At 35.4% G+C, this 24,664-nt stretch overlaps 2 protein-coding genes across 2 annotated transcripts in view; one reads left to right on the top strand and one right to left on the bottom strand.

Moving 5' to 3' along the window:
* The window catches only part of ZBTB20 (zinc finger and BTB domain containing 20), a 793,456-nt gene that overhangs the window by 659,715 nt on the left and 109,077 nt on the right, over positions 1-24,664 (bottom strand). The gene's annotated exons all lie outside the window — the stretch shown is intronic.
* On the top strand, positions 6,884-7,889 carry LOC132520595 (large ribosomal subunit protein uL6-like). The gene is made up of 3 exons (XM_060149336.1): positions 6,884-6,947; positions 7,037-7,518; positions 7,732-7,889. The coding sequence occupies exons 1-3, from the start codon at positions 6,902-6,904 to the stop codon at positions 7,798-7,800; spliced, it is 597 nt and encodes a 198-aa protein (XP_060005319.1). The 5' UTR covers positions 6,884-6,901; the 3' UTR covers positions 7,801-7,889.

Genomic DNA, 24,664 nt, shown 5'->3' with positions numbered 1-24,664 from the left:
CAATTCTCATATCAGACAAAATAGACTTTAAAACAAAGACTATTACAAGAGACAAAGAAGGACACTACATAATGAACAAGGGATCAATCCAAGAAGAAGATATAACAGTTGCAAATACTTATGCACCCAACATAGTAGCACCTCAATACATAAGGCAAATACGAACAGCCATAAAAGGAAAAATCGACAGTAACATAATCATAGTAGGGGACTTTAACACTCCACTTTTACCAATGGACAGATCATCCAAAATGTAAATACATAAGGAAACACCAGCTTTAAATGATACATTAAACAAGATGGATTTATTATAAGACATTCCATCCAAAAACAAAAGAATACACTTTCTTCTCAAGTGCTCATGGAACATTCCCCAGGACAGATCATATCCTGGATCACAAATCAAGCCTTGGTAAATTTAAGAAAATTGAAATCGTATCAAATATCTTTTCCGACCACAACGCTATGGACTAGGTATCAATTACAGGAAAAAAAACTGTAAAAAATACAAACACTTGGAAGCTAAACAATACACTACTTGATAACCAAGAGATCACTGAAGAAATCAAAGAGGGACTTCCCTGGTGGTGCAGTGGTTGAGAGTCCGCCTGCCGATGCAGAGGACACAGGTTCGTGTCCCGGTCTGGGAAGATCCCACATGCCATGGAGCAGCTGGCCCCGTGAGCCATGGCCGCTGAGCCTGCACGTCCGGAGCTGGTGCTCCGCAACGGGAGAGGCCACAGCAGTTCTTAGCCCACGTACCGCAAAAAAAAAAAAAAAAAAGAAATCAAAGAGGAAATCAAATAATACCTAGAAACAAATGACAATGAAAATACAAAGACTCAAAACCTATGGGATGCAGCCAAAGCAGTTCTAAGAGGGAGTGTATAGCAATACAGTCCTACATGAAGAAACAAGAAACATCTCAAATAAACAACGTAACCTTACACGTAAACTAATTAGAGAAAGAAGAACAAAAAAAAAACACCAAAGTTAGCAGAAGGAAAGAAATCATAAAGATCAGGTTAGAAAAAAATGAAAAGGAAATGAAGGAAACTATAGCAAATATCAATAAAACTAAAAGCTGGTTCTTTGAGCAAATAAACAAAATAGATAAAGCATTAGCCAGACTCATCAAGAAAAAAAGGGAGAAGACTCAAATCAATAGAATTACAAATGAAACAGGAGAAGTAACAACTGACATGGCAGAAATACAAAGGATCATAAGAGATTACTACAAGCAACTCTATGCCAATAAAATGGACAACGTGGAAGAAGTGGACAAATTCTTAGAAATGCACAACCTTCCAAAACTGAACCAGGAAGAAACAGAAAATATAAACAAAGCAATCCCAAGCATTGAAATTGAGACTGTGATTAAAAATCTTCCAACAAACAAAAGCCCAGGACCAGATGGCTTCACAGGCGAATTCTATCAAACACTCAGAGAAGAGCTAACACCTATCCTTCTCAAAATCTTCCAGAATACAGCAGAGGGAGGAACACTCCCAAACACATTCTACGAGGCCACCATCACCCTGACACCAAAACCAGACAAAGATGTCACAAAGAAAGAAAACTACAGGCCAATATCACTGATGAATATAGATGCAAATATCCTCAACAAAGTACTAGCAAACAGAATCCAACAGCACATTAAAAGGATCATACACCATGATAAAGTAGGGTTTATCCCAGGAATGCAAGCATTCTTCAATATACGCAAATCAATCAATTGATACACCATATTAACAAATGGAAGGAGGAAAACCATATGATCATCCTAATAGATGCAGAGAAAGCTTACAACAAAATTCAACACCCATTTATGATATAAACCCTCCAGAAAGTAGGCATACAGGGAACTTACCTCAACATAATAAAGGCCATATATCATAAACCCACAGCCAACATCATCCTCAATGGTGAAAAACTGAAAACATTTCCACTAAGATCAGGAACGAGAAAAGGTTGTCCACTCTCACCACTCTTATTCAACATAGTTTTGGAAGTTTTAGCCACAGCAATCAGAAAAGAAAAAATAAATAAAAGGAGTCCAAATTGGAAAAGAAGAAGTAAAGCTGTCACTGTTTGCAGATGACATGATACTATACATAGAGAATCTTAAGAGGCTACCATAAAACTCCTAGAGCTAATCAATGAATTTGGTAAAGTAGCAGGATACAAAATGAATGCACAGAAATCTCTTGCATTCCTATAAACTAATGATGAAAAATCTGAAAGTGAAATTAAGAAAACACTGCCATTTACCACTGCAACAAAAAGAATACAATATCTAGGAATAAACCTACCCAAGGAGACAAAAGACCCTTATGCAGAAAATTATAAGAAACTGATGAAAGAAATTAAAGATGGTACAAATAGATGGCTAAATATACCATGTTCTTGGATTGGAAGAATCAACATTGTGAAAATGACTCTACTACCCAGAGCAATCTACAAATTCAATGCAATCCCTATCAAACTACCACTGGCATTTTTCACAGAACTAGAACAAAAAATTTCACAATTTGTATGGAAACACAAAAGACACCAAATAGCCAAAGCAATCTTGAGAAAGAAAAATGGAGCTGGAGGAATCAGGCTCCCTGGTTTCAGACTATACTACAAAGCTACAGTAATCAAGACAGTATGGTACTGGCACCAAAACAGAAAGATAGATCAATGGAACAGGATAGAAAGCCCAGAGATAAACCCATGCACATATGGTCACCTTATATTTGATAAAGGAGGCAAGAATATACAATGGAGAAAAGATAGCTCTTCAATAAGTCATGCTGGGAAAACTGGACAGGTACATGTAAAAGTATGAAATTAGAACACTCCCTAACACCATATACAAAAATAAGCTCAAAATGGATTAAAGACCTAACTGTAAGGTCAGACACTATTAAACTCTTAGAGGAAAACATAGGCAGAACACTCCAGGACATAAATCACAGCAAGATCCTTTTTGACCCACCTCCTAGAGAAATGGAAATAAAAACAAAAATAAACAAATGGGACCTAATGAAACTTAAAACCTTTTGCAGAGCAAAGGAAAACATAAACAAGACGAAAAGACAACCCTCAGAATGGGAGAAAATATTTGCCAATGAAGCAACTGACAAAAGATTAATCTCCAAAATTTACAAGCAGCCCATGCTGCTCAATATCAAAAGAACAAACAATCCAATCCAAAAATGGGCAGAAGACCTAAATAGACATTTCTCCAAAGAAGACATACAGATGGCCAACAAACACATGAAAGAATGCTCAACATCATTAATCATTAGAAAAATGCAAATCAAAACTACAATGTGATATCATCTCACACTGGTCAGAATGGTCATCATCAAAAAATCTACAAACAATAAATGCTGGAGAGGGTGTGGAGAAAAGGGAACCCTCTGTTGGTGGGAATGTAAATTGCTACAGCCACTATGGAGAACAGTATGGAGTTTCCTTAAAAAACTAAAAATAGAACTACCATTTGACCCAGCAATCTCACTACTGGGCATATACCCTGCAAAAACCATAATTCAAAAAGAGTCATGTACCACAATGTTCATTGCAGCTCTGTTTACAATAGCCAGGACATGGAACCAACCTAGGTGTCCATCGACAGATGAATGCATAATGAAGATGTGGCACATATATACAAAGAAACGAAATTGAGTTATTTGTAGTGAGGTGGATGGACCTACAGTCTGTCATAGAGAGTGAAGTAAGTCAGAAAGAGAAAAACAAATACCATATGCTAACACATATATATGGAATCTAAAAATAAATGTTCATGAAGAACCTAGGGGCAAGACGGGAATAAAGACGCAGACCTACTAGAGAATGGACTTGAGGATATGGGGAGGGGAAAGGTAAGCTGGGACAAAGTGAGAGAGTGGCATGGACATATATACACTACCAAACGTGAAATAGATAGCTAGTGGGAAGCAGGTGCATAGCACAGGGAGATCAGCTCTGTGCTTTGTGACCACCTAGAGGGGTGGGATAGGGAGGGTGGGAGGGAGGGGGATGCAAGAGGGAAGAGATATGGGGATATATGTATATGTATACTGATTCACTTTGCTATAAAGGAGAAACTAACACACCATTTTCAAGCAATTATACTCCAAAAAAGATGTTAAAAAAAAAAAAAAACTTACCTATCGGTTAATCCCATCTTTCCCCTCAAGACATACCTCTTGATAGGTGTCTTGGGAAAACAGTCTCACAAATTAAGTCACACTGGATATTAAAAGAGTAAAGCATGTACATCACATCTCTTTTGCGTATTAGTAAGTCATTCTATTTGAAAGGAACTGGTTGCTAATGCCGGGAATTTTAACTGTATAGTTAGCTGTTTTGAAAGAAATTTTAAGAAGAACCTCCTCATACACTTCAATCACAACAGCAAGGGGTTAAAAATTCCACATAAAACGTGCCTTTATATGCCTTGACATTATTATTTTTAAACAAACAGCATGCTGCATATTTATTCACTTAGGAAATACAATTATATCTAATTACGATTGCTAGTAGTAGTAGTTACTGTTCGTAGCTACTGTTACTAAAAGGGACTATATTGATTTAAAATTATAAAAGTTTGCCTTATTTGATGTTGTTTGATGTTATTATGAAGGTTTACTTCAGATACAAAATTTAGCACAGGACTGTTTTTTAATTGGAAATGCATGATTCTCACAATAATAGGAGTAAAATAAAATCAGACATATTTAAATATATCAAAAAAATGATTCATTGAATCACATAATCAAAATTGTACCTATTGAGGAAAACACAGATTATTTAATGTAATTCTTATAGGAAAAAATAATTTAATATCTGTGAACTTAGGTTTTCTCCCCTGTAAAATGAAGGGTTTAAATCAGAATAAGTTCTGTGTTTGCTCCCAGGCTTGATACCTATGTGAATATTTTGCATAAATATTTCCCGATTCTCCTATGACATGAAATTTTACAGATTCTGCAATATCATAATGAAGGAGTCTGCATTAATAGTTGAAACCTCTTCTATATTTGTGTCACCAATGTTAACAATGCCTAACCCAAAGTAATTGGCATAATAAATTTAAGTGGATAGATTGAAGATTGTATAAACAGAAAAACACACTGATGTAAAGGAATGTTACAAAGTCAGGGATATATCTCAATATCCAGAGACATTTAATGAGAGACATGGAAGACACAGGAATGAGTATTTTTACAGATTTCAAGCTTCAATGGGAAGCTTAAGAAATAACTAATGTTTAGTTTGGGGGTCAAGGCAAGATATTTTAAAATGGAGAAAATTGAAGTAAGTTAAATAAGGTCCATTCTCACTAGGACTATTTATGACGATTCTCCCTCATCCACTTTCTGCTGTTCACTGTACTATGCTTACTGACAATCTATCCCAAATAACTCCTGGTAGTCTGAAATCATTTCATCATTAATATATAAATGTCTCACTTCAATTGTACGAATCTCAGATCTCATCTCACCAAAGTTTTCTGAAAGTTAATTGTTCTTCACCTAGTATCTTTAGAACTCAATTTCCTCATCCGTAGAACAATAATACCTAATCACATAGTTATTGTGACAATGAGATAGACTCAATGCATGTTGTATTTTCATTTATTTATCTTCCAATCCACTATCATTATCCTTCTACTTGAGGTCAATCCCTCCACTTGTATACTTGATTTTTATACCCTCCTAAAATCTCTGAGACTTTGCTCTATCAATTATCACTTCTCTCCCCTTATCTTCAGTGTCTTCTTTACTGGCTCCTTATTTTTCAGAACATGTAAATCACCTTCATCCTAATGCAAATCCCCTTGACCTGTGCCTCCCTTTAGCAAAATCTCTCCCTTCTTTTCTCACTTCTGTTCATTGATTAGGTAAACAAAAAAATTTAAAGAATTTATTTTTCAATGTGAAAAACACATGTGGGTTTATAAAAAGAAAAATATAGAAAATAAAAAGCAAAAATAACAAGAGCAAAAAAAAAAAATCCCCAAACCAAAACAATAACAACAAAAACACCTGTTGTCAAACACAGGCATTTCTTTACAGGTGTAATGTATAGTCACTATAACTAAAATGGACCCTTTAACTAAAGTTTCAATTCTAGTTTTTCGACCTAATAAACCTATATGTCATTTCTCCCCAAAAGGCTCATAAATGTAGTGCAACCCCTATTAGAAGTCCAATGAAATTGAAAGTTGGGCAGGAGGTGTAGGGGAGTGGGGGGCAGGGACCATGATTAAGTTATTCTAAAGTTATTATGGAAGAAATTACTGGATGAAAATAGTCAATAATTTTATAAAATGAAAAAATAATAAAAGGGGACTCTCATTAACAGGTTTAAACTGTAATTGTAAAAGCCACAATTGTTAAAATAGCATAGTCCAAGTAAAGAATACAGAAACTGAAAGAACTGAAGAGAAAAAATAGAAAGGCTGGAAATGGAATAGAAAGGCATGAAACAAACCCATTTGTAAATTAAGTATTTAGCATATGATAAATAATGCATTTCAAATCAACGGGGAAAACATAGATTTTTCAATTGATGGTGCTGGGACAACTGGTTAAATATTTAGAACAGAGTAAATTTAGAGCCTATCTCACACTGTATATCAAAATAAAATTCCAGATGGTTTAAAGAGTTATATGTAAACAATGAAACCATAAAAGAACTAGAAGCAAATATAGGAGGATTTTTAATCTAAGTGGGAGAGGTCTTTCTAAGCATAAGAGCGAAGGCAGAAGCCATTAGGAAAATATAGCAGGTTTTTTAAAAAATAGTAGATTTGAACGTATAAAAAATGAAAAGTTCTATATAGCAAAAACAAACAACATTAAAAGTCAAATAATAGCTCTTTGCCGCATCTACTGCGAGAATGAAGACCATTCTCAGCAATCAGACTGTCGACATTCCAGAAAATGGTACGAGACTTGGTGCTTGCATTTTTCTTACATCTTTACTACACACTCTATACCTTGTTCCAAGACCTCACGAATACGTTCTCTCCTAGTTGACATTACTCTGAAGGGACGCACAGTTATTGTGAAGGGCCCCAGAGGCACCCTGCGGAGGGACTTTAATCACATAAATGTAGAACTCAGTCTCCTTGGGAAGAAAAAGAAGAGGCTCCGGGTTGACAAATGGTGGGGGAATAGGAAGGAACTGGCCACTGTTCGCACTATCTGTAGTCATGTACAGAACATGATCAAGGGTGTTACACTGGGCTTCCGTTACAAGATGAGGTCTGTGTATGCTCACTTCCCCATCAACGTTGTTATTCAGGAGAATGGTTCTCTTGTTGAAATCCGAATTTTTTGGGGTGAAAAATACATCCGCAGGGTTCGGATGAGGCCAGGTGTTGCTTGTTCAGTATCTCAAGCCCAGAAAGATGAGTTGATTCTTGAAGGAAATGACATTGAACTTGTGTCAAATTCAGCTGCTTTGATTCAGCAAGCCACAACAGTAAAAAACAAGGATATCAGGGCTTCCCTGGTGGCGCAGTGGTTGAGAGTCCACCTGCCGATGCAGGGGACACGGGTTCGTGCCCCGGTCCAGGAAGATCCCACATGCCGCGGAGCGGTTGGGCCTGTAAGCCATGGCCGCTGAGCCTGCGCATCCGGAGCCTGTGCTCCGCAACGGGAGAGGCCACAACAGTGAAAGGCCCGCGTACAGCAAAAAAAAAAAAAAAAACAAAAAAAAAACAAGGATATCAGAAAAATTTTGGATGGTATCTATGTTTCTAAAAAAGGAACAGTTCAGCAGGCTGATGAATAAGATCTGAGTGATCCAGTTACAGAAACCGCAAGAGGCCAGGCTCATATGTGATATTTTAAAAATGAATAAAAGCTCTTTTGACTTGGAAAAAAAAAAGTCAAATAATAAATTCAGAAAAAACTATTTGCAACATGTGACAGAATACCATGTAGCAATATTTTTAAAGTCCTGTGAAAATAATTAAAAATCTTTGAAAAAATGACCAGTGTATGCTATTAAATGAAGAAAATGTTACAAAACAGTATATATGTTATGATCCCAACTTTGTAACATATATGTTTGTTTGGGTATAATGGCTTCCAACACACACCATGTTTATAATCTCCATGCTTTTTCTCACGCAGTTCCCTCTGACCTAAGAGATATTCCCTCCCTCACCTAGTCATCTCCTATTCATTTTTCAAGGATCATTTCCTATATCTCCACAGACACCAAGAAGTTTTCCCTGAATTTCCAGGCTGCAATAGGTGCCTTCCTTTGTTTACCAGTAGCATATTGTTGCATACCATCAAGTTATTATTACATATATTAATATCTGTGTGTGCATATATCATTCCACTCCTATGAGTGAAGTTCCTCAAGAGAAAGGACTATATTTACTTCTCTCTTATTCCCAGTGCCTATCACTATAACTAACATGTACCACACATTCGAAAAATATGATTTTGAAATATTGCTGAAATCTCTTTTAATCAGGATTATTCAAAAATAGAGCTAATGTCGGGCTTCCCTGGTGGCGCAGTGGTTGAGAGTCCGCCTGCCGATGCAGGGGACGCGGGTTCGTGCCCCGGTCTGGGAAGATCCCACATGCTGCGGAGCAGCTGGGCCCGTGAGCCATGGCCGCTGAGCCTGCGCGTCCGGAGCCTGTGCTCCACAACGGGAGAGGCCACAACAGTGAGAGGCCCGCATACCGCAAAAAAAACAAAAAAAACAAAAAAAAAAAAATAGAGCTAATGTCAATTAGGAGTCAAACAGTATAAGAAGGATCAAACAGTATAAAAAGGCTGAAAGAAAAAAAAAACTTATCTACTTAATGAGAGTTTATTCTGTCCTTCTTGCCAAGACAGACCAGAAGCTTCCTTCAGTATAGAACTCAATGATTCACCCTAGAGCACCTTCAGTACATATTGATCCTTTAAAAAATCTAAAGACATACACCACTTACAGACTGTGTCCCACAATTTATCACTTAAAGTTTATTGTTATTTAATTATTTCTCATTTGTGAATACTTTCTCTCTCATCAGATGTTGACCTCTATTACAGGAAGAGACCATGCCCTATTCTAATTAGGTATCTTATTATGTATTTGGCTAAATAGCTTAGTATTTGAATAAACTTTCAATATATACTTATTTTATTTATAGCTTTGAATAATTTTCTATGTTTTTATATACATCTCTTCCTTATTCTCTAGGACAGGGCAAGTCAACTCCAATTTCCTTCCTTCTCCATCACCATTCAAAATGGGAGATATATACTGAGTAACACAGAAATACTCACACTTGCTGAGTAAACCTGCTATTATCTCATCAGAAGAACAGCTTCATCTGTGTTAACCTAGCTGCTCTAGGCCATGATCTTTCTAAATTTTCATGAATTAGTGAAGGTAATATTGCCTCATTTTTCTAATAAGAGGATATTAAATGACCTCATCTCTATTCAATAATAGGTCTTCTTGAGCTAAATCACGAGAGGGGGTACTAGTAAGAATTTTTTTGTTAGTCAAAACATTTTTCTACATATAAACTAGTATATGCAATGTCCCAAAACATACAGTACTACTTACTGCTAATGCCAATTTACTGCAACATTGCTTGATATATTCCAAAGTTTTCCAATAAGCTATTGACTTCCTATAGGTTAGAAATAAAATCATTATATTTAAATTATTAAATGCCAAGGAAGAAAGTAATCTTTTTCTCCTTCTTATGTCTTTGTTTTACAAAACTATTGTCTTACGGGACATGAAAACAACTAAAAACAAAAAATTATATGGTGTAGTTAATTGAAAAAATGCTTTTGCTGCACACAGAAATTGACACTAAGTGCTGTATTAGCAGGAAATCAGTGATTTTCAATTGACATTGCACAGGAAATCGTTTAGTGTCAATTGATATTAAATGGGTAAAATTGTACTGAATTAGTACAAAATGATTTGGTAGAAAGAAATGTGCTTCCATTAGGTGATTTGATATTAAGTGGGCTCAAATGTAATAAGTTTTAGAGGTCACTAGTCAACAAAAATTAGGGCATGGTATCCAACCCTGAATACATCAGACTGGTTGCTTTTAACATATTTATCAAAAGATAAGTTAGTGTCATACTATCAAGACAAAATTGTCTCCCTTTGAGCTTTCAAGAGAAGTGGGAAAATTCAATTGTTTTAAATGAGTTAAATTAACCAGTGGTAAGAATCATGACTTCTTGGGCCTATTTGGTGGTCCTAATCCTTTTAAAAATATATTTTATAGAATTTTTCATGTGAAATAAAAGGCAAAATAATAGCATGTTTTATGTAATAAGGTCCAGATTGAGTTCTTTCTATAAAACTGCTTTGACAGTAAGCACACAATAAATTATTGGTTGAATGAGTGATATGATTGGATATTATGAAGAAATCACTTTATAGGTCTTTAAAGAAACCTGTGATTTTTTTTTAAACCTGAGTAATGGGGAAAGGAAAGTATGTAGATGCAGGAGATATGGGGAGGGGGGAAGAGACAGGACGAGATAAGTTATATAGTAGCTACAAGAAAGAACAAGTTGCTGGGCTTCCCTGGTGGCGCAGTAGCTGAGAGTCCACCTGCCGATGCAGGGGACACGGGTTCGTGCCCCGGTCTGGGAAGATCCCACATGCTGCGGAGCGGCTGGGCCCGTGATGGCCCCTGAGCCTGCGCGTCCGAAGCCTGTGCTCCACAACGGGAGAGGCCACAACAGTGAGAGGCCCACGTACCGCAAAAACAAAACAAAACAAAAAAAGAACAAGTTGCATAAATATTTTAGAATATTTGCTAGGGATAGAAGTGCAGATGTTTGATGTATAAAAATCACATGTTATTCATCATACAAAAACAATTATGGGGTAAAAGACAAATACACAATATTCTTGAATAGCCAAAATAATCCTGAAAAAGAAGAATGAAGCTGGAGGACTCATATCTCCTGATGTCAAAACTTACTAAAAAGTTATAGTATTCAAAACAGTGTGGTAGAACATAAAGAAAGACATATAGAACCATAAAATAGACTAGAGTCCAGAAATAAATCCTCACATATTATGGTCACATGATTTTCATTAAGAGTGCCAAGACCATTCAATGGGAAAGACAGTCTTTTCAACAAATGGTGCTAGGAAAACTGGATATCCCTATACAAAAGAATGAAATTGGACCCTTACCTAACACCATATACAAAAATTACTCAAAATGGATCCATGACCTAAATGCAAGACCTAAAATTATAAAACATTAGAAGAAAACATAGCATAAAAGCTTGACAACATTGAATTTAGCAATGGCTTCTTGGATATGACACCAAAGGCACACGCAACAAAAGAAAAAGTAGACAAATTGGACTTAATATATTTTTTTTAATCTGTGCATCAAAAGACACTATCAACAGTGTAAAAAAGGAACATATAGGAGTAAACATTTGCAAATCATATATCTGATAAGGGACTGATATCGAGAATACACAAAGAACATCTAAAACTCAACAACAACAAATAAACAAACACCCTGATTCAAAAATAGGCAAAACACTTGAACAGACATTTCTCAAAAGAAGATATACAAATAGCCAATTAACATATGAAAAGATGCTCAACATCACTAATTATTAGGGAAATACAAATCAAAACTACTATGAGATACTACCCCGTACTCATTAGGATGACTACTATCAAAACAAACAAAACAAAACAAAACCCTCCAGAAAATAACAAGTGTTGACGGGATGTGGAGAATGTAGAATGCTTGTACACAATTGGCGGGAATGTAAAATGTTACAGCCACTGTGGAAAACCACATGGCAGTTCCTCCAAAAGTTAAAAACAGAATTACCATATGATCCAGCAATTCCATTTCTGGGTATATACTAAAAACAATTGAAAGCCAGGTCTCAAAGAGGTATTTGTACACCCATGTTCATAATAGCATTATTCACAATAGCTAAAACATAGGAGAAACCCAAGTGTCCATGGATGGATGAATGAATAAGCAAAATGTAATATACACATACAGTGCAATATTAGCCTTAAAAAGGAGGGAAATTCTGACATATGCTACAACATGGGTGAACCTTGAGGATATTATGCTAAGTGAAATAAGCCAAGCAAAAAAAGACAAATACTGTATGATTCCACTTATTTGAGGTGCTTAGAGAAGTCAAAATCAGAGTCAGAAAGTAGAATGATGGTTTCCAGGGGATGGGGGGAGACAGGAGAATATGGAGTTTTTATTTAATGTGTATAGTTTCAATTTTTCAAAATCAAAAAAGTTCTTGAGATGAGTGGTGGTGATGGTTGCACAGCAATATAAGTGCCAGTTAAAAATGGTTGAAGATGGTAAATATTATATTAATTTTACCACAATAAAAATAAAAGGAGTAAAAATGGTGGGAGAGCTTTGTAACTTTTTACTTGCCCTTGCCCCTCCAAAAAAGAACAAACAAAAAATTGATGGGGAAATCACCCTTCTAGGCATTGGGCTAAAGAAATAGTATGACTTTCTTTTTCTAATTTGGCCAAGAGAATGAAAAAATAATCCTTTGAAAGAACTCTAATCCCTCAAAGAACTTATCATGAAGGTACAAAAAGTAAACCAAGAATATTCCCTAAGATTAGCAGGAAGCAATCCAAAATAAAACTCAGTTTCATCCCTGAAGGAATGAAATTAGTTTTACAATGAAGCGAGCGCTACATTCAGGACAATCTTTAAGAGACAGGGAAGTTACTAATTCAAATGGGTGATACAGAGAAAACTGATAGGATAATGATAATAAGTTATGATAATTATTATTTACTGAGCTCTTACTAATGACAAGCACAATATTCAGCATTCTTCATAAAATATCACAATTCTTTCCTTAACAGTCTGATGAGATCCACCTAGTTTAGAAACAAAGACCATGAGATTAAGAAAACTGACCAAAGTCACAAACACAGAGTAGTGTAGTTGTTAAACCTACATCTATCCAAAGTCATGAATTTTAACTAAGTAAATAGGACTTTCAAAACTTAGATATAGTTGGTAGTTTAAAACAAAAATCCTCTTACAAAATACCTGAATCTAAACTATTCTAAAAAACAATTGGAGCTGAGACACATAAGAGCTAGCAGGCTTTGAGTAGAAGTATGAATATACTGGATGACTTAATCTGCGGTGGGAAGGGGTTTTAAGCAGTGATTGACAGGAGATTAGTATAAAAAACACATGACTGAACCTAGATATGGCTATTCCTTTAAATTTTGCTTTGAGTGCTATTTTTTAAATAAAAATAACTACTAGAAACATTTATTCTTTATTATTTTAATGTACAGAATTTCACTTTAATTTCTAAACAGTGCAAATGAGTTGAAAATTGTGATTAAATAATTAACTCAGTTATCCTAACCATAGAAAATTTAGCCATATTCTAACAGTGAAGTTTCACACAGGTGCCACTACCATCTACGTAGTCACACATGACTAAGCTATAGTCAAATGTATAAAAAAGAAATAAGCAGCTTTTCAGGATTAAACTTCCAATCTAAAGCCTACATATGATGATAAATGTCACAGTTTCAAAGACCTACAAGGAAAATCTATACAAGTTTGAAGGGAGGTTAACCAATACACATTAATCCAAAATGCATTTGTGAAGAGAGGAAAGCAAGCACTCACAAACCAATCTTCAATGAAAAACCTTGTTCCTTGAGTACATAATAACACCATAAAACACTAAAAGAGCACAAGAAGAAATACAACACAAGAAGAACACTGACTTGGCCTTATAGGGTTTAAAATCTAAACAGAAAGTTAAATATTACAAACAAATAGATGAAACACAACCAGTCACATCAGTAAATATACTGCACATACTTAGTAAATTCCTAAGTATTCAAGAAAGTAAGAAGTGAAAATAACATGCATTACTTGTTTATTGGACTAAACTCATGCCAGGGAAGTTTTCTTAAGATACTTTTTGCTATATCAATCATATTTTTCCTTGAATTTTTATTATAAAATTGAAGGTATATTTTCCTGAAACAAGTTTATCTCTAAATATAAAGAATGTATCCAAACTTAGAGAAGTCACAAATTCCATAAAAAATATATGCTTTTATAAATTATTAACATTGTTGTGCTATATTCAATGGAAATGCTAAAAACACTGAAATTTAAATTATACTGTAGTTCTAAAAACTACTAAATACTTTGCTTAATATGTCTGCAATATGAAAGTGGCAAAATCCAAAAATTTAGCATTTTAGCATAATATTTTCAATAGTTTTTAACCAGTGCATGGTGTCTATATTTAATTCACACAATTTTTGCCCTTTTGTTTAATTTTTTCTCCTTCTTTACTGATGATTACTTGGCTCCTTCTCTAACATTATTATTAGATAATATCTCAGTGAACTGTTACTGTATCCTTAGATAGAAAGAGATGGTATCTCCAGTAAGGTCAATATGAGTCAACTGTGTGACATGAACATTTTTAAAAAATCAGATTAAATCTTAAACTGTGCTAACAGAATAACAGTATCTAGAATGAGAGAGATAACATTCCCACTCTCGTCAACAATGATCAGATGACATGATCAATGTTGTGATACAGAGTGACCCAGAACTACTATAATATTCAAAGAAAGGGGACAAAAATGGTACAAGACTAGAATCCTAACAGACAAGAGATAGTTGAAAGAATCAAGGGAATTGCATGTTACTACTTATGGGATTGGGGGAATAACTAGAATAAGAAAGGTTTCAAATATTTGCAAACTTCATATTAGATTTACTCTGCATGGCCTCAAGGGATATACTAAAATAATGGGTTGAGAATACTAGATATAGATTTCAACTCAAAGTAAATAAGAACTTCTTAACATAAGAATTGCTCACACACAATATGATATCTCACCTGAGATATTAATGACAATATGGAAACTGGAGGTGTCTGTTCACAATGTGGGGAGTTGGACTAGATTACCCTTAACAGCAATTTTACCATATGATTCTATGATTCTTCTCAAAGCAAAGAACTGAAATATTTAATCTTGCTGAGCCATGGATGTTTTTCTCATGGTGCCTGAAATCTGCAGTTATCAATTTACTATTGTCTGATTTTTATTAGCAAAATATTAAAAAGTTGTTCTTTTCCCATTTAATAAGTAGTCTGTGCAATGGTGATTGCTTTTCAAAAGCTGTTGTTGATTTTTTTATTTCTAAACATTTTTTATAGGAGTATAGTTGCTTTACAATGTTGTGTTAGTTTCTACAGTACAGCAAAGTGAATCAGCTATATGTATACATATATTCCCTCTTTTTTGGATTTCCTTCTCATTTAGGTCACCACAGAGAACTGAGTAGAGTTCCCTGTGCTATACAGTAGGTTTTCATTAGTTATCTATTTTATACATAGTATCAATAGTGTATATATGTCAATCCCAATCTCCCAATTTATCCCACCTCTCCCTCTTTCTCCCTTGGTATCCATATGTTGGTTCTCTATGTCTGCGTCTCTATTTCTGTTTTGTAAATAAGATCATCTATACCAATTTTTTCAGATTCCACATATATGCGTTAACATACAATATTTGTTTTTCTCTTTCTGACTTACTTCACTCTGTATGACAGTCTCTAGGTCCATCCACGTCTTCGATGATTTTTTATTTCAAGTAGTGTGGCCTGACAAAGTGCTAAATGACTCCCTGATTGAATCATTCAATCATTCATTCAGCAAATATTTATTCAGAGCCTGATATGTGCCAGAGACTGCAAGGTGGCAGACAAAAAGAGAGAACAAGATAGAGCCTCTGCTTACAATCTGTTGGAATAAGTAGACACACACACACAAATTGTCATTTTATAGAGTATTGGGTCTTATTCTAGAAGCATGTGCTCTGAGAGCATACTGAAATGATGTTTAACCTTCCCTGGAGAATCAGGCAAGACTTCACAGAGGAATTGATATTTGAGCTGGATTTTTAAAAAATTACTAGAATTTCACTAGGTAATAAGAGAAGAGAATGACATTTTAGGCAGAGGAAGCATCATGTTCTCTGAGGAATGGAAGTACATGACGTGTTTAGGAGAAATGGCAAAAAGTTTGGTAAAGCTAAGTGTAAGACATGTAGTGAGGAGATAATGAAAATAAGATTGATGAAGTAGTTTGTGGTTAAATACCTGAGGACAATATAAGGATTTGTGTTTACCTTGAGCACAAAAAGAAGATGTTTCCAGGTAGAAGGGTGTCATGATCAGATTTGCATTTAAAAAAATTTATGAGTGACAGTGTAAGAAATTCGTTTCTTTCATATATATATATATATATTTTGAAACATATTTCAGAGGGAGTTGAATTCTCCAAATACTGGCATTAGCAAGGGTAAGTTAATAGGCACCAGATGGCAGAATCGAGTGCCCAATTACTTATAATATCAGTTATTATTTCTGAGCCTCTATTTTTGACTTAAATAATTCCTTAGTCAAAAGTTCCATTAAAAGAATGAATCTTGGGCTTCCCTGGTGGCACAGTGGTTGAGAGCCCGCCTGCCGATGCAGGGGACACGGGTTCTTGCCCTGGTCCGGGAAGATCCCACATGCCGCGGAGAGGCTGGGCTCCTGAGCCATGGCCGCTGAGCCTGCGCGTCTGGAGTCTGTGCTCCGCAACAGGAGAGGCCACAGCGGTGAGAGACCCGCGTACCGCAAAAAAAAAAAAAAAGAATGAATCTTATTTGGACTGACTGATATGAAGTATATTACTGTAAAGGGAATAAGCCCTTTTAAAGAGTTAAAGCCCATGCTGACACATAAAGGGGAAAAGGCATTTAACTCAAGGAGGATAAAGATATCTAGATGAAATTAAAAGTACAACCTTGAGTTCATTGGGCTTTTAAATTTCTCTTGCAGAAGTTGTCATTTATTTTGAAATAATAATAAATACATGTGTACACCCCCTAAAATTTGTAAACCATTTTGTATTCATCATGTCTCTTCTCTCTCTTGTTACCCATCATGACTATATCAACAAACATTACTATTCTCATTTTAGCAGGAATGAAACAGGCTCATATAAATTAGATTACATGCTCAGTTTATGTTACAGTTAATAAATGATAGTGTCAAAGCCAAACCTCTAGTTTCTGATTACAAGTCCAGTCCTTGGTTCACTTTGTCATGTTTCACAACTGAAAACAGTTGCAGAACTAGGACAAAGTTAAGATAAGGAGATGACAGAACCAAATAACTCTATGCAATTCTATGGAAAATAGAGAAAAAGAGAATGCAAATAGTATAAATTGGGTTGCACCCTTTTCTGAGAATTATTTTTGAAGAATTTTCATGCCAAAGAAAATAATAACCAATATTTAAGTCCACCAGGAAATTTACATTGAAGAAATCTTTACATTTTTTTTGGTTGGAGTTGATAATTTATTGATGACATGATTGACAAGTCACACAGAAATGATTTGTAACTTAGGTCCTAAAAAATTTCAAGTGGCTATATACTCCTTATGGAGAAATCAGTTCTGCCTGCCCTACATCATCATACCTTTAAAAATAGGCACAAAAATTTGAATACTTAATAGTGAAATCATGTATTTAGTAGTACAGAAGGGCTTCCTCTATTTTCTAAGGGACTATCTATAATAACTCATCCTAGATTATGACAATAAAAAGTTTTTCTTTTCTCAGAGAGTTTATTCTATAAGTGAGAGGTAACTTTTTTTTGCAAATTTGAAAAATGTTCATGAGATCTACATCAAGAAGCTACATATTTCTCATACTTTATCATCATACTACATTTCTGCAACCAAACTAAAAAGAAAGTTATGCAAACAATAGGGACTAATACCTTTGATCATAAGTGTTGTAATCCAAAGTTAGATCGAACTTTTTGATTTAACACAAAGGGAGAAAATAATTACCTAAAGATATGTCATTTGAAAATTTTTCAGTAACTTCTATTTCTAGAAATTCTGATTTTTCCAGATTTTCGCTACATCTTTCTAGAAATATACATCCATTTCCTTGCTTTACCCTGGAGATATTGTTTTTACTCATAAAGTCTCATGTTGACAATATTTCAAATCTTGACTTATAATTTATATGATACCAGAATGAATCAGCAAATTTCATATGTGATAACTTAAAAAAATAGTTTAACCCTGAAAATATATTCTCTGAAAGAGTTTATAACTTCCATAAATGAATTATAAAAAGGTAGCTGGAGCCAAGAAAAAGTTCATCAACTACATAACAGCAGTTTTGAGGTATAGTTTTACTTTACATTTTCTGTGTCTCTTTCTTCATCCTCTATTATTTCTACTTCCTTGAATTTATAAGCCCTATTTTCAGGATTTACTCTCCAAGAGGTTTCAAATCATATAAGACTAAACATTGGCATGTTGCTGCCAGTGAGCCTACTTCTACCCTCTTTTATTTCCGAGTGAGAAAAACAAATCACTTAATCCACAGCACTGATTTTGATTTACAGAGGTAAGCAGTAAATCATTTTGTTTCTAGGTGTCACACATATTTTCTCCAAGCTTCAGACCTTAAATGTGAAGTTAAAGCCTAATGTGGCTCAGTCCTATTACCTGGGTAACCTGAAGGTGAAATAAACACTAAAATTTTTTAAAATAATTTTTAAAAACAGACAGCTAAATCAAATAATAGTAGTTTGTGGACTTTAATGGCTATTAAAATTCTGCAAAAAAATGAAATTACTTTGGCCATTATCTATGTCAGTAATACCCAATCATGGCTATCCATAAGAATCACTTTGAACTTTTTAAAACATACCAGTGCTGGTGTGGCTAAGATGACACAGTAGAAAGACCCTAAGCTTACCTCTTCACACAGGCACATCAAAATTACAACTACTAAAAGAGCAACCATCTAAAAGCACAACCTGAAGAGGGGCAGAAAAGAGTTTCCATGACAGAAGATATAAAGAAGGAACCACAACAAGATTAGTAGGATAGGCAGAGAGGCGGTATAGTCAAGATCCACATCCCTGAGTAGGAGCCCCACAAATGGGAGGATAATCACAATTGCAGAGGTTCTCCCCAAGAAGTGAGGGGTCTGAGACCCACATTGGCCTCCTCAGTCTGTGAGTTTTGCACTGAGGCCCCAGAATGTCTGACTTTGTCAGTAGAGCTTGAGTACAGGAGAGAAAGAGGGCTGTACGAAACAAAGACTCTGCTCTTAAAAGGTGTGTACAAAATTTCACACGCTATGAGTTCCAGCACAGAGGCAATAATTTGAAAGGAGCCTAGGTCAGAAAAACTTGCTGATACTGGAGAGCCTCCCAGAGCGGAGGAGGCAATTGGGACTCCCTATGGAGACCTAGCCCTTTCTACCATAAAGATACTGGTGCTGGCAAGTATAATTCTGGAGTCCTTCCTTTAGCTTGTTAGTGCTGGGGGCTTACCTGTCCACCAGCAAGCTGCCACCAACCCTTGGCCCCCTGGCTCTGTAGCCAGCAGCCTGGGACCTGGAACCACCCACCAGTAGGCTGGCACCAGCCCCAGAGCCAGATGTGCTGGGACCTGGCCATGCCCACTAGCAGACCAACATTAGCCCTGACCCAGTGAAACCCCACAGCCAGCACACTGGGACCCAGCCTGACCCACACTGAGCTGGCAGCCACTGCAGGTGGCAGGGCCTGGCAGCCAACTAGGTTGGGTGCCACACTGCCTACCAACGCTTCCACAGTAGATGACCCCACCACAACAAAAAGGCCCATGAAAGCCACACAGGGAGCATCCCTAGAGCACATAGCTCTGGTGACCAGAGAGGAGTGTGCTGCTGGGTCCCATAGGACATCTCCTACACAAGGCCACATTTACAACATCAGGAAATGTAACTAACTTACTGAATACCAGGAAATAAACACAGAGAATTAGGAAAAATGAGGAGACAGAGGAATATATTCCAAATGAAGGAACAAAACAAAACTCCAGAAGAAGAACTAAGTGAAGTAGATATAAGCAATCTACCTGATAAAGAGTTCAAGGTAATGATCATAAAGATGTTCATGAACTCAGGAGAAAGAATGGATGAACAGCTTTTCACCACAGAGCATGACGTTAGCTCTGGGTTTGTCATATATGACCTTTATTATGTTGAGGTATGTTCCCTCTATGCCCACTTTCTGGAGAGTTTTCATCATAAATCAGTGTTGAATTTGGTCAAAAGCTTTTTCTGAATCTGTTAAGATAATCATATGGTTTTTATTCTTCAATTTCTTAATGTGGTGTATCATATTGATTGATTTGCAGATATTGAAAAATTCTTGCATCCCTGGGATAAATCCCACTTGCTCATGGTGTATGATCCTTTTGATGTACTTAATGTATCCTTTTAATTGGATTTGGTTTGCGAATATTTTGTTGAGGATTCTCACATTTATGTTCATCAGTGATATTGGCCTGTAATTTGCTTTTTGGTGTGTGATATCTTTGACTTGTTTTGGAATCAGGGTGATGCTGGCCTCACAGAATGAGTTCAGAAGCATTCCTTCCTCTGCAGTTTTTTGGGATACTTTAAGAAGGATACATGTTAACTCTTCTCTAAATGTTTGGATGCTCACTCTCACTACTTTTATTCAAAGTAATTTTGGAAGTCCTAGGCAATCAGAGAAGAAAAAGAGAAGAAATCGGAGGAGAAAAAGAAATAGAAATCCAAACTGGAAAGGAAGAGGTAAAACTGTCACTGTTTGCAGATGACATGACATTATACATAGAATATCCTAAGGACATCACCAGAAAACTACTAGAGCTCATCAATGAATTCAGTAAACTTGCACGATACAAAATTAATATACAGAAATCTGTTGCATTTATATATACTAACAACAAATTGTCAGAAAGAGAAATTAAGGACACAATTCCATTTATCATCTCATCAAAAGAATAAAATACCTAGGAATAAACTTACCTAAGGAGGTAAAAACCAGTACTCAGAAAACTATAAGACACTGATGAAAGAAATTAAAGATAACACAAACAGATGGAAAGATATACCACATTCTTGGATTGAAAGAATTAATATTGTTAAAATGAACACACAACGCAAGGCAACCTACAGATTCAATGTAATCCCCATCAAAATACCAATGATATTTTTCACGGAACTAGAACAAATAACTGTAAAATTTGTATGGAAATACAAAAGACCCTCAAAAGCCAAAATAATCTTGAGAAAGAAGAACAGAGCTGGAGGAATCACACTCCCTGACTTAAGACTACTACAAAGCTAAGTAATCAAAAGAGTATGGTACTGGCACAAAAACAGATCATGGAACAGAACAGAGAGCCCATAAATACACCCAGGCTTATATGGTCAATTAATCTATGACAAAGAAGAGAAGAATATACAATGGGGGAAAGGCAGCCTCTTCAATAAAAGGGGTAGGAAAACTGGAGAGCTACATGCAAAATAATCAAACTGGACTACTTTCTCAGACCATATATAAAAATAAATTCAAAATAGATTATAGACTTAACTGTAAGACCTGCAATCATTAAACTCCTAGAGGAAAAGAAGCAGTATGCCCTTGACATCAGTTAGCAATATTTTTTTGGAAATGTCTCTTCAGGCAAGGGAAACCAAAGCAAAAATAAACAAATGGGACTACATCAAACTAAAGAGCTTTTGCACAGTGAAGGGAACAGGAAGCCTACTTAATGGGAGAGGATATTTGCAAATGATATATCTGATAAAAGGTTAATATCCAAAATATACGAAGAACTCATATAACTCAACAACAACAACAGCAGCAGCAACAAAAACCTGATTAAAAAATGGGCAGAGGACCTGAATGTCTTCCAAAGAAGACATACAGATGGCCAAAAGACACATGAAAAGATGCTCAACATCACTGATCATCAGGGAAATGCAAACCAAAACACAATAAGATATGATCTCATACCTGTCAGAATGGTTATTATCAAAAAGACAACAAATGACAAATGTTGGCAAGGATGTGGAGAAGAGGCAGCCTTTGTGCGCTGAAGGTGGGGATGTAAATTGGTACAGCCAGTATGGAAAACAGTATTGAAGTTCCTTGAAAAATTAAAAAAAAGAACTACCATATGATCTAGCAATTCCATTTCTGGGTATTTTTCTGAAGAAAACAAAAACAGTAATTTGAAAAGACATATGCACCCCTATGTTCACAGAAGCATCATGTACAATAGCTAAGATATGGAAGCAACCTAAGTGTCTTTGAATAGATGAATGGATAAAGAAGATGTGGGGGATATACATTTATAGGCGTATAATAAAGAGAGGTATAATAAAGAAATATTACTCAACCTTAAAAAGGAATAAAATCTTTCCATTTGCAACAACATGGATGGACTGAGAGGGTATTATGCTGAGTGAAATGTCAGACAGAGAAAGACAAATACCAAATGATTTCACTTATATGTGGAATCTAAAACACAGAACATCAAGTAAACATAAAGCATAAACAGACTCACAGATACAGAGAACAAGCTGGTGGTTGCTAGAATGCAGGGGGGTGGGAGGATGAGTGAAATAGGTGAGGGAGATTACGTAGTACAAATTTCTAGTTATAAAATAAGTTAGTCACGGGGATCTACTGTACCACATCAGGAATATAGTCAATAATATCGACTTTCTATGGTAAAAGTTGGTAACTAGACTGGTGATCATTCAGTAATGTATAAAAATATTCAATCACTATAAGTTGTACATATGAAACAAAGATAATATTGTAAGTCAATTATACATCAATGAAAGAGGGGATTAGGTCAGAGACAGGGTGATCTGGGGATGTCAGTGTGGACAGTATGAGAAATAAGAAGGCATGGGGCATAGGGTGCAGAGAGAGTGGAAGAGCAGAGAAACTCTCAGGTGAAGGGGTATTAGCACAGAAAGAGGGAATCAGCTCCCCAAACCAGAAGTGGTGCTTGAAAATTAGGACTCAGAAACAGTCAAGGTCAAATCTTAATTATTTGGTATATTCCACAATGTGAATGATTTCTTCTAAGATCCACCTCCCTTTTTCCCATTTACTATATTTCATCACTTTAACTAGAGAAGCAGAGTTAAGAGAAAACAGGCAAGAGAGAAGTATAAGTCTGTTTCAAAATCATATACATTTTTAAATAGAATTTTTTGAAAGTATCATTTGAAAGTTATTGCTAAATTGAAGGATTTTTTCCTTCTCATAATTTTTTTCTTTCTACATTTTTATTTTATTACTTAAAATATATTACAAAATTAGAACATGCTCCAAAACAAAAAATGAGAGTTTTTTCCTCCTTCCAATAACACCCACCAAAGAGCAATACAGTTTGATGTATCTTTTTACATTTTTATAAAATACCATATATAAGTACCCCCACCTTTTTTACAAAAATGAGAATATATATTATACTAACACTGTTGTGCTTTCATTTATTTATATATATCAACATATTAATTACTATATAGTATTTCAGGCAATGGGTATACAGTTCTTCTTCATCCCATACTCTTCTGATAAATATTCAAGCTATTTCCAGTGCTTTGGCACTACAAATATTGTCAAAATAAAAATCTTTAAATAAATAAATAAGTAAATAAAACATACAAATGCCAGAGCCTGCTGTTCACTGATTAAATCACAATTGGCAGTGTCAAGTTTAAAGCATACCTGGGATAGAGTTTTGTTGTTAACTGTTTAGGAAGAGTTATTAAAAACTCAGGCTGTTTTTAACCTATAAGAGTCTCAGTTTCCTCACCTCTAAAATGGGCACAATGATTACATTATGCGGATATTGTGAGGACTGAATGAAATAATGCTTGTAAGGAACCTAGAACAGTGACACAGTATGCACTCAAACATTTGTTGGTGCTGTTGCAATTAGAGCTCTTGTTGTTCTGCATGGGTAGAGCTATAGAAAGGAAATGGTGTGACTGTGAATAAGAAGGAAGAATGTTCTTCCAGCATCAACCTCAGCAAGCAATGTGCTACATCCATAAAACATAGGGAAGAAAGCAGCAAATCATATTTGGGCTTCCTCTGATGTTACCCTCACGGAAGTATCCTCATGTCACAAAGAGGACTACAAAAAGCTCTATGGTATCCAATATTCAATTTCCTGTAAGAACTTATCAATCCCATTCATGAAGTTAATCATTATTTAACATTCTTCTTCAATTTCCCTATATCAAATTCCAACCAACTGTAAAAAATGTAGCATATGATCTTTTTTATATATACATATAAACATATATGAATATATATACACATATATTATATATATTAAAAAATACTAAAAGAGTCAGGTGATTTTCCTTTGGTCTACATAATTTTTTTGCAATGACTGGGTTTTCTACAATAAGTATATATCATTTTTATAATATCTAAAACAATAGAGCTATTTTCATTTGAATTAAATAAAATTTATATCTGTTAAAAAATACAAAGATGGATGGACCTATTGTGTATTACGCTTACTGAAATGTCAGACAGAGAAAGACAAATCCCATATGATTTCACTTACAGGTGGAATCTAAACAATAAAACAAACAAACGAAACAAAACAAAACAGAAACAGACTCATAGATACAGAGAACTGGTGGTTGCCAGAGGGGAGGGGGTGGTTAGATGGGTGAAATAGATGAAGGGGATTAAGG

This window comes from Lagenorhynchus albirostris, chromosome 5 (genome assembly GCF_949774975.1).
Source record: "Lagenorhynchus albirostris chromosome 5, mLagAlb1.1, whole genome shotgun sequence".
Classification (NCBI taxonomy): domain Eukaryota; kingdom Metazoa; phylum Chordata; class Mammalia; order Artiodactyla; family Delphinidae; genus Lagenorhynchus; species Lagenorhynchus albirostris.
The sequence above is the reverse complement of the archived record's forward strand: the minus strand, read 5'-3'. Positions and strand labels throughout refer to the sequence as shown.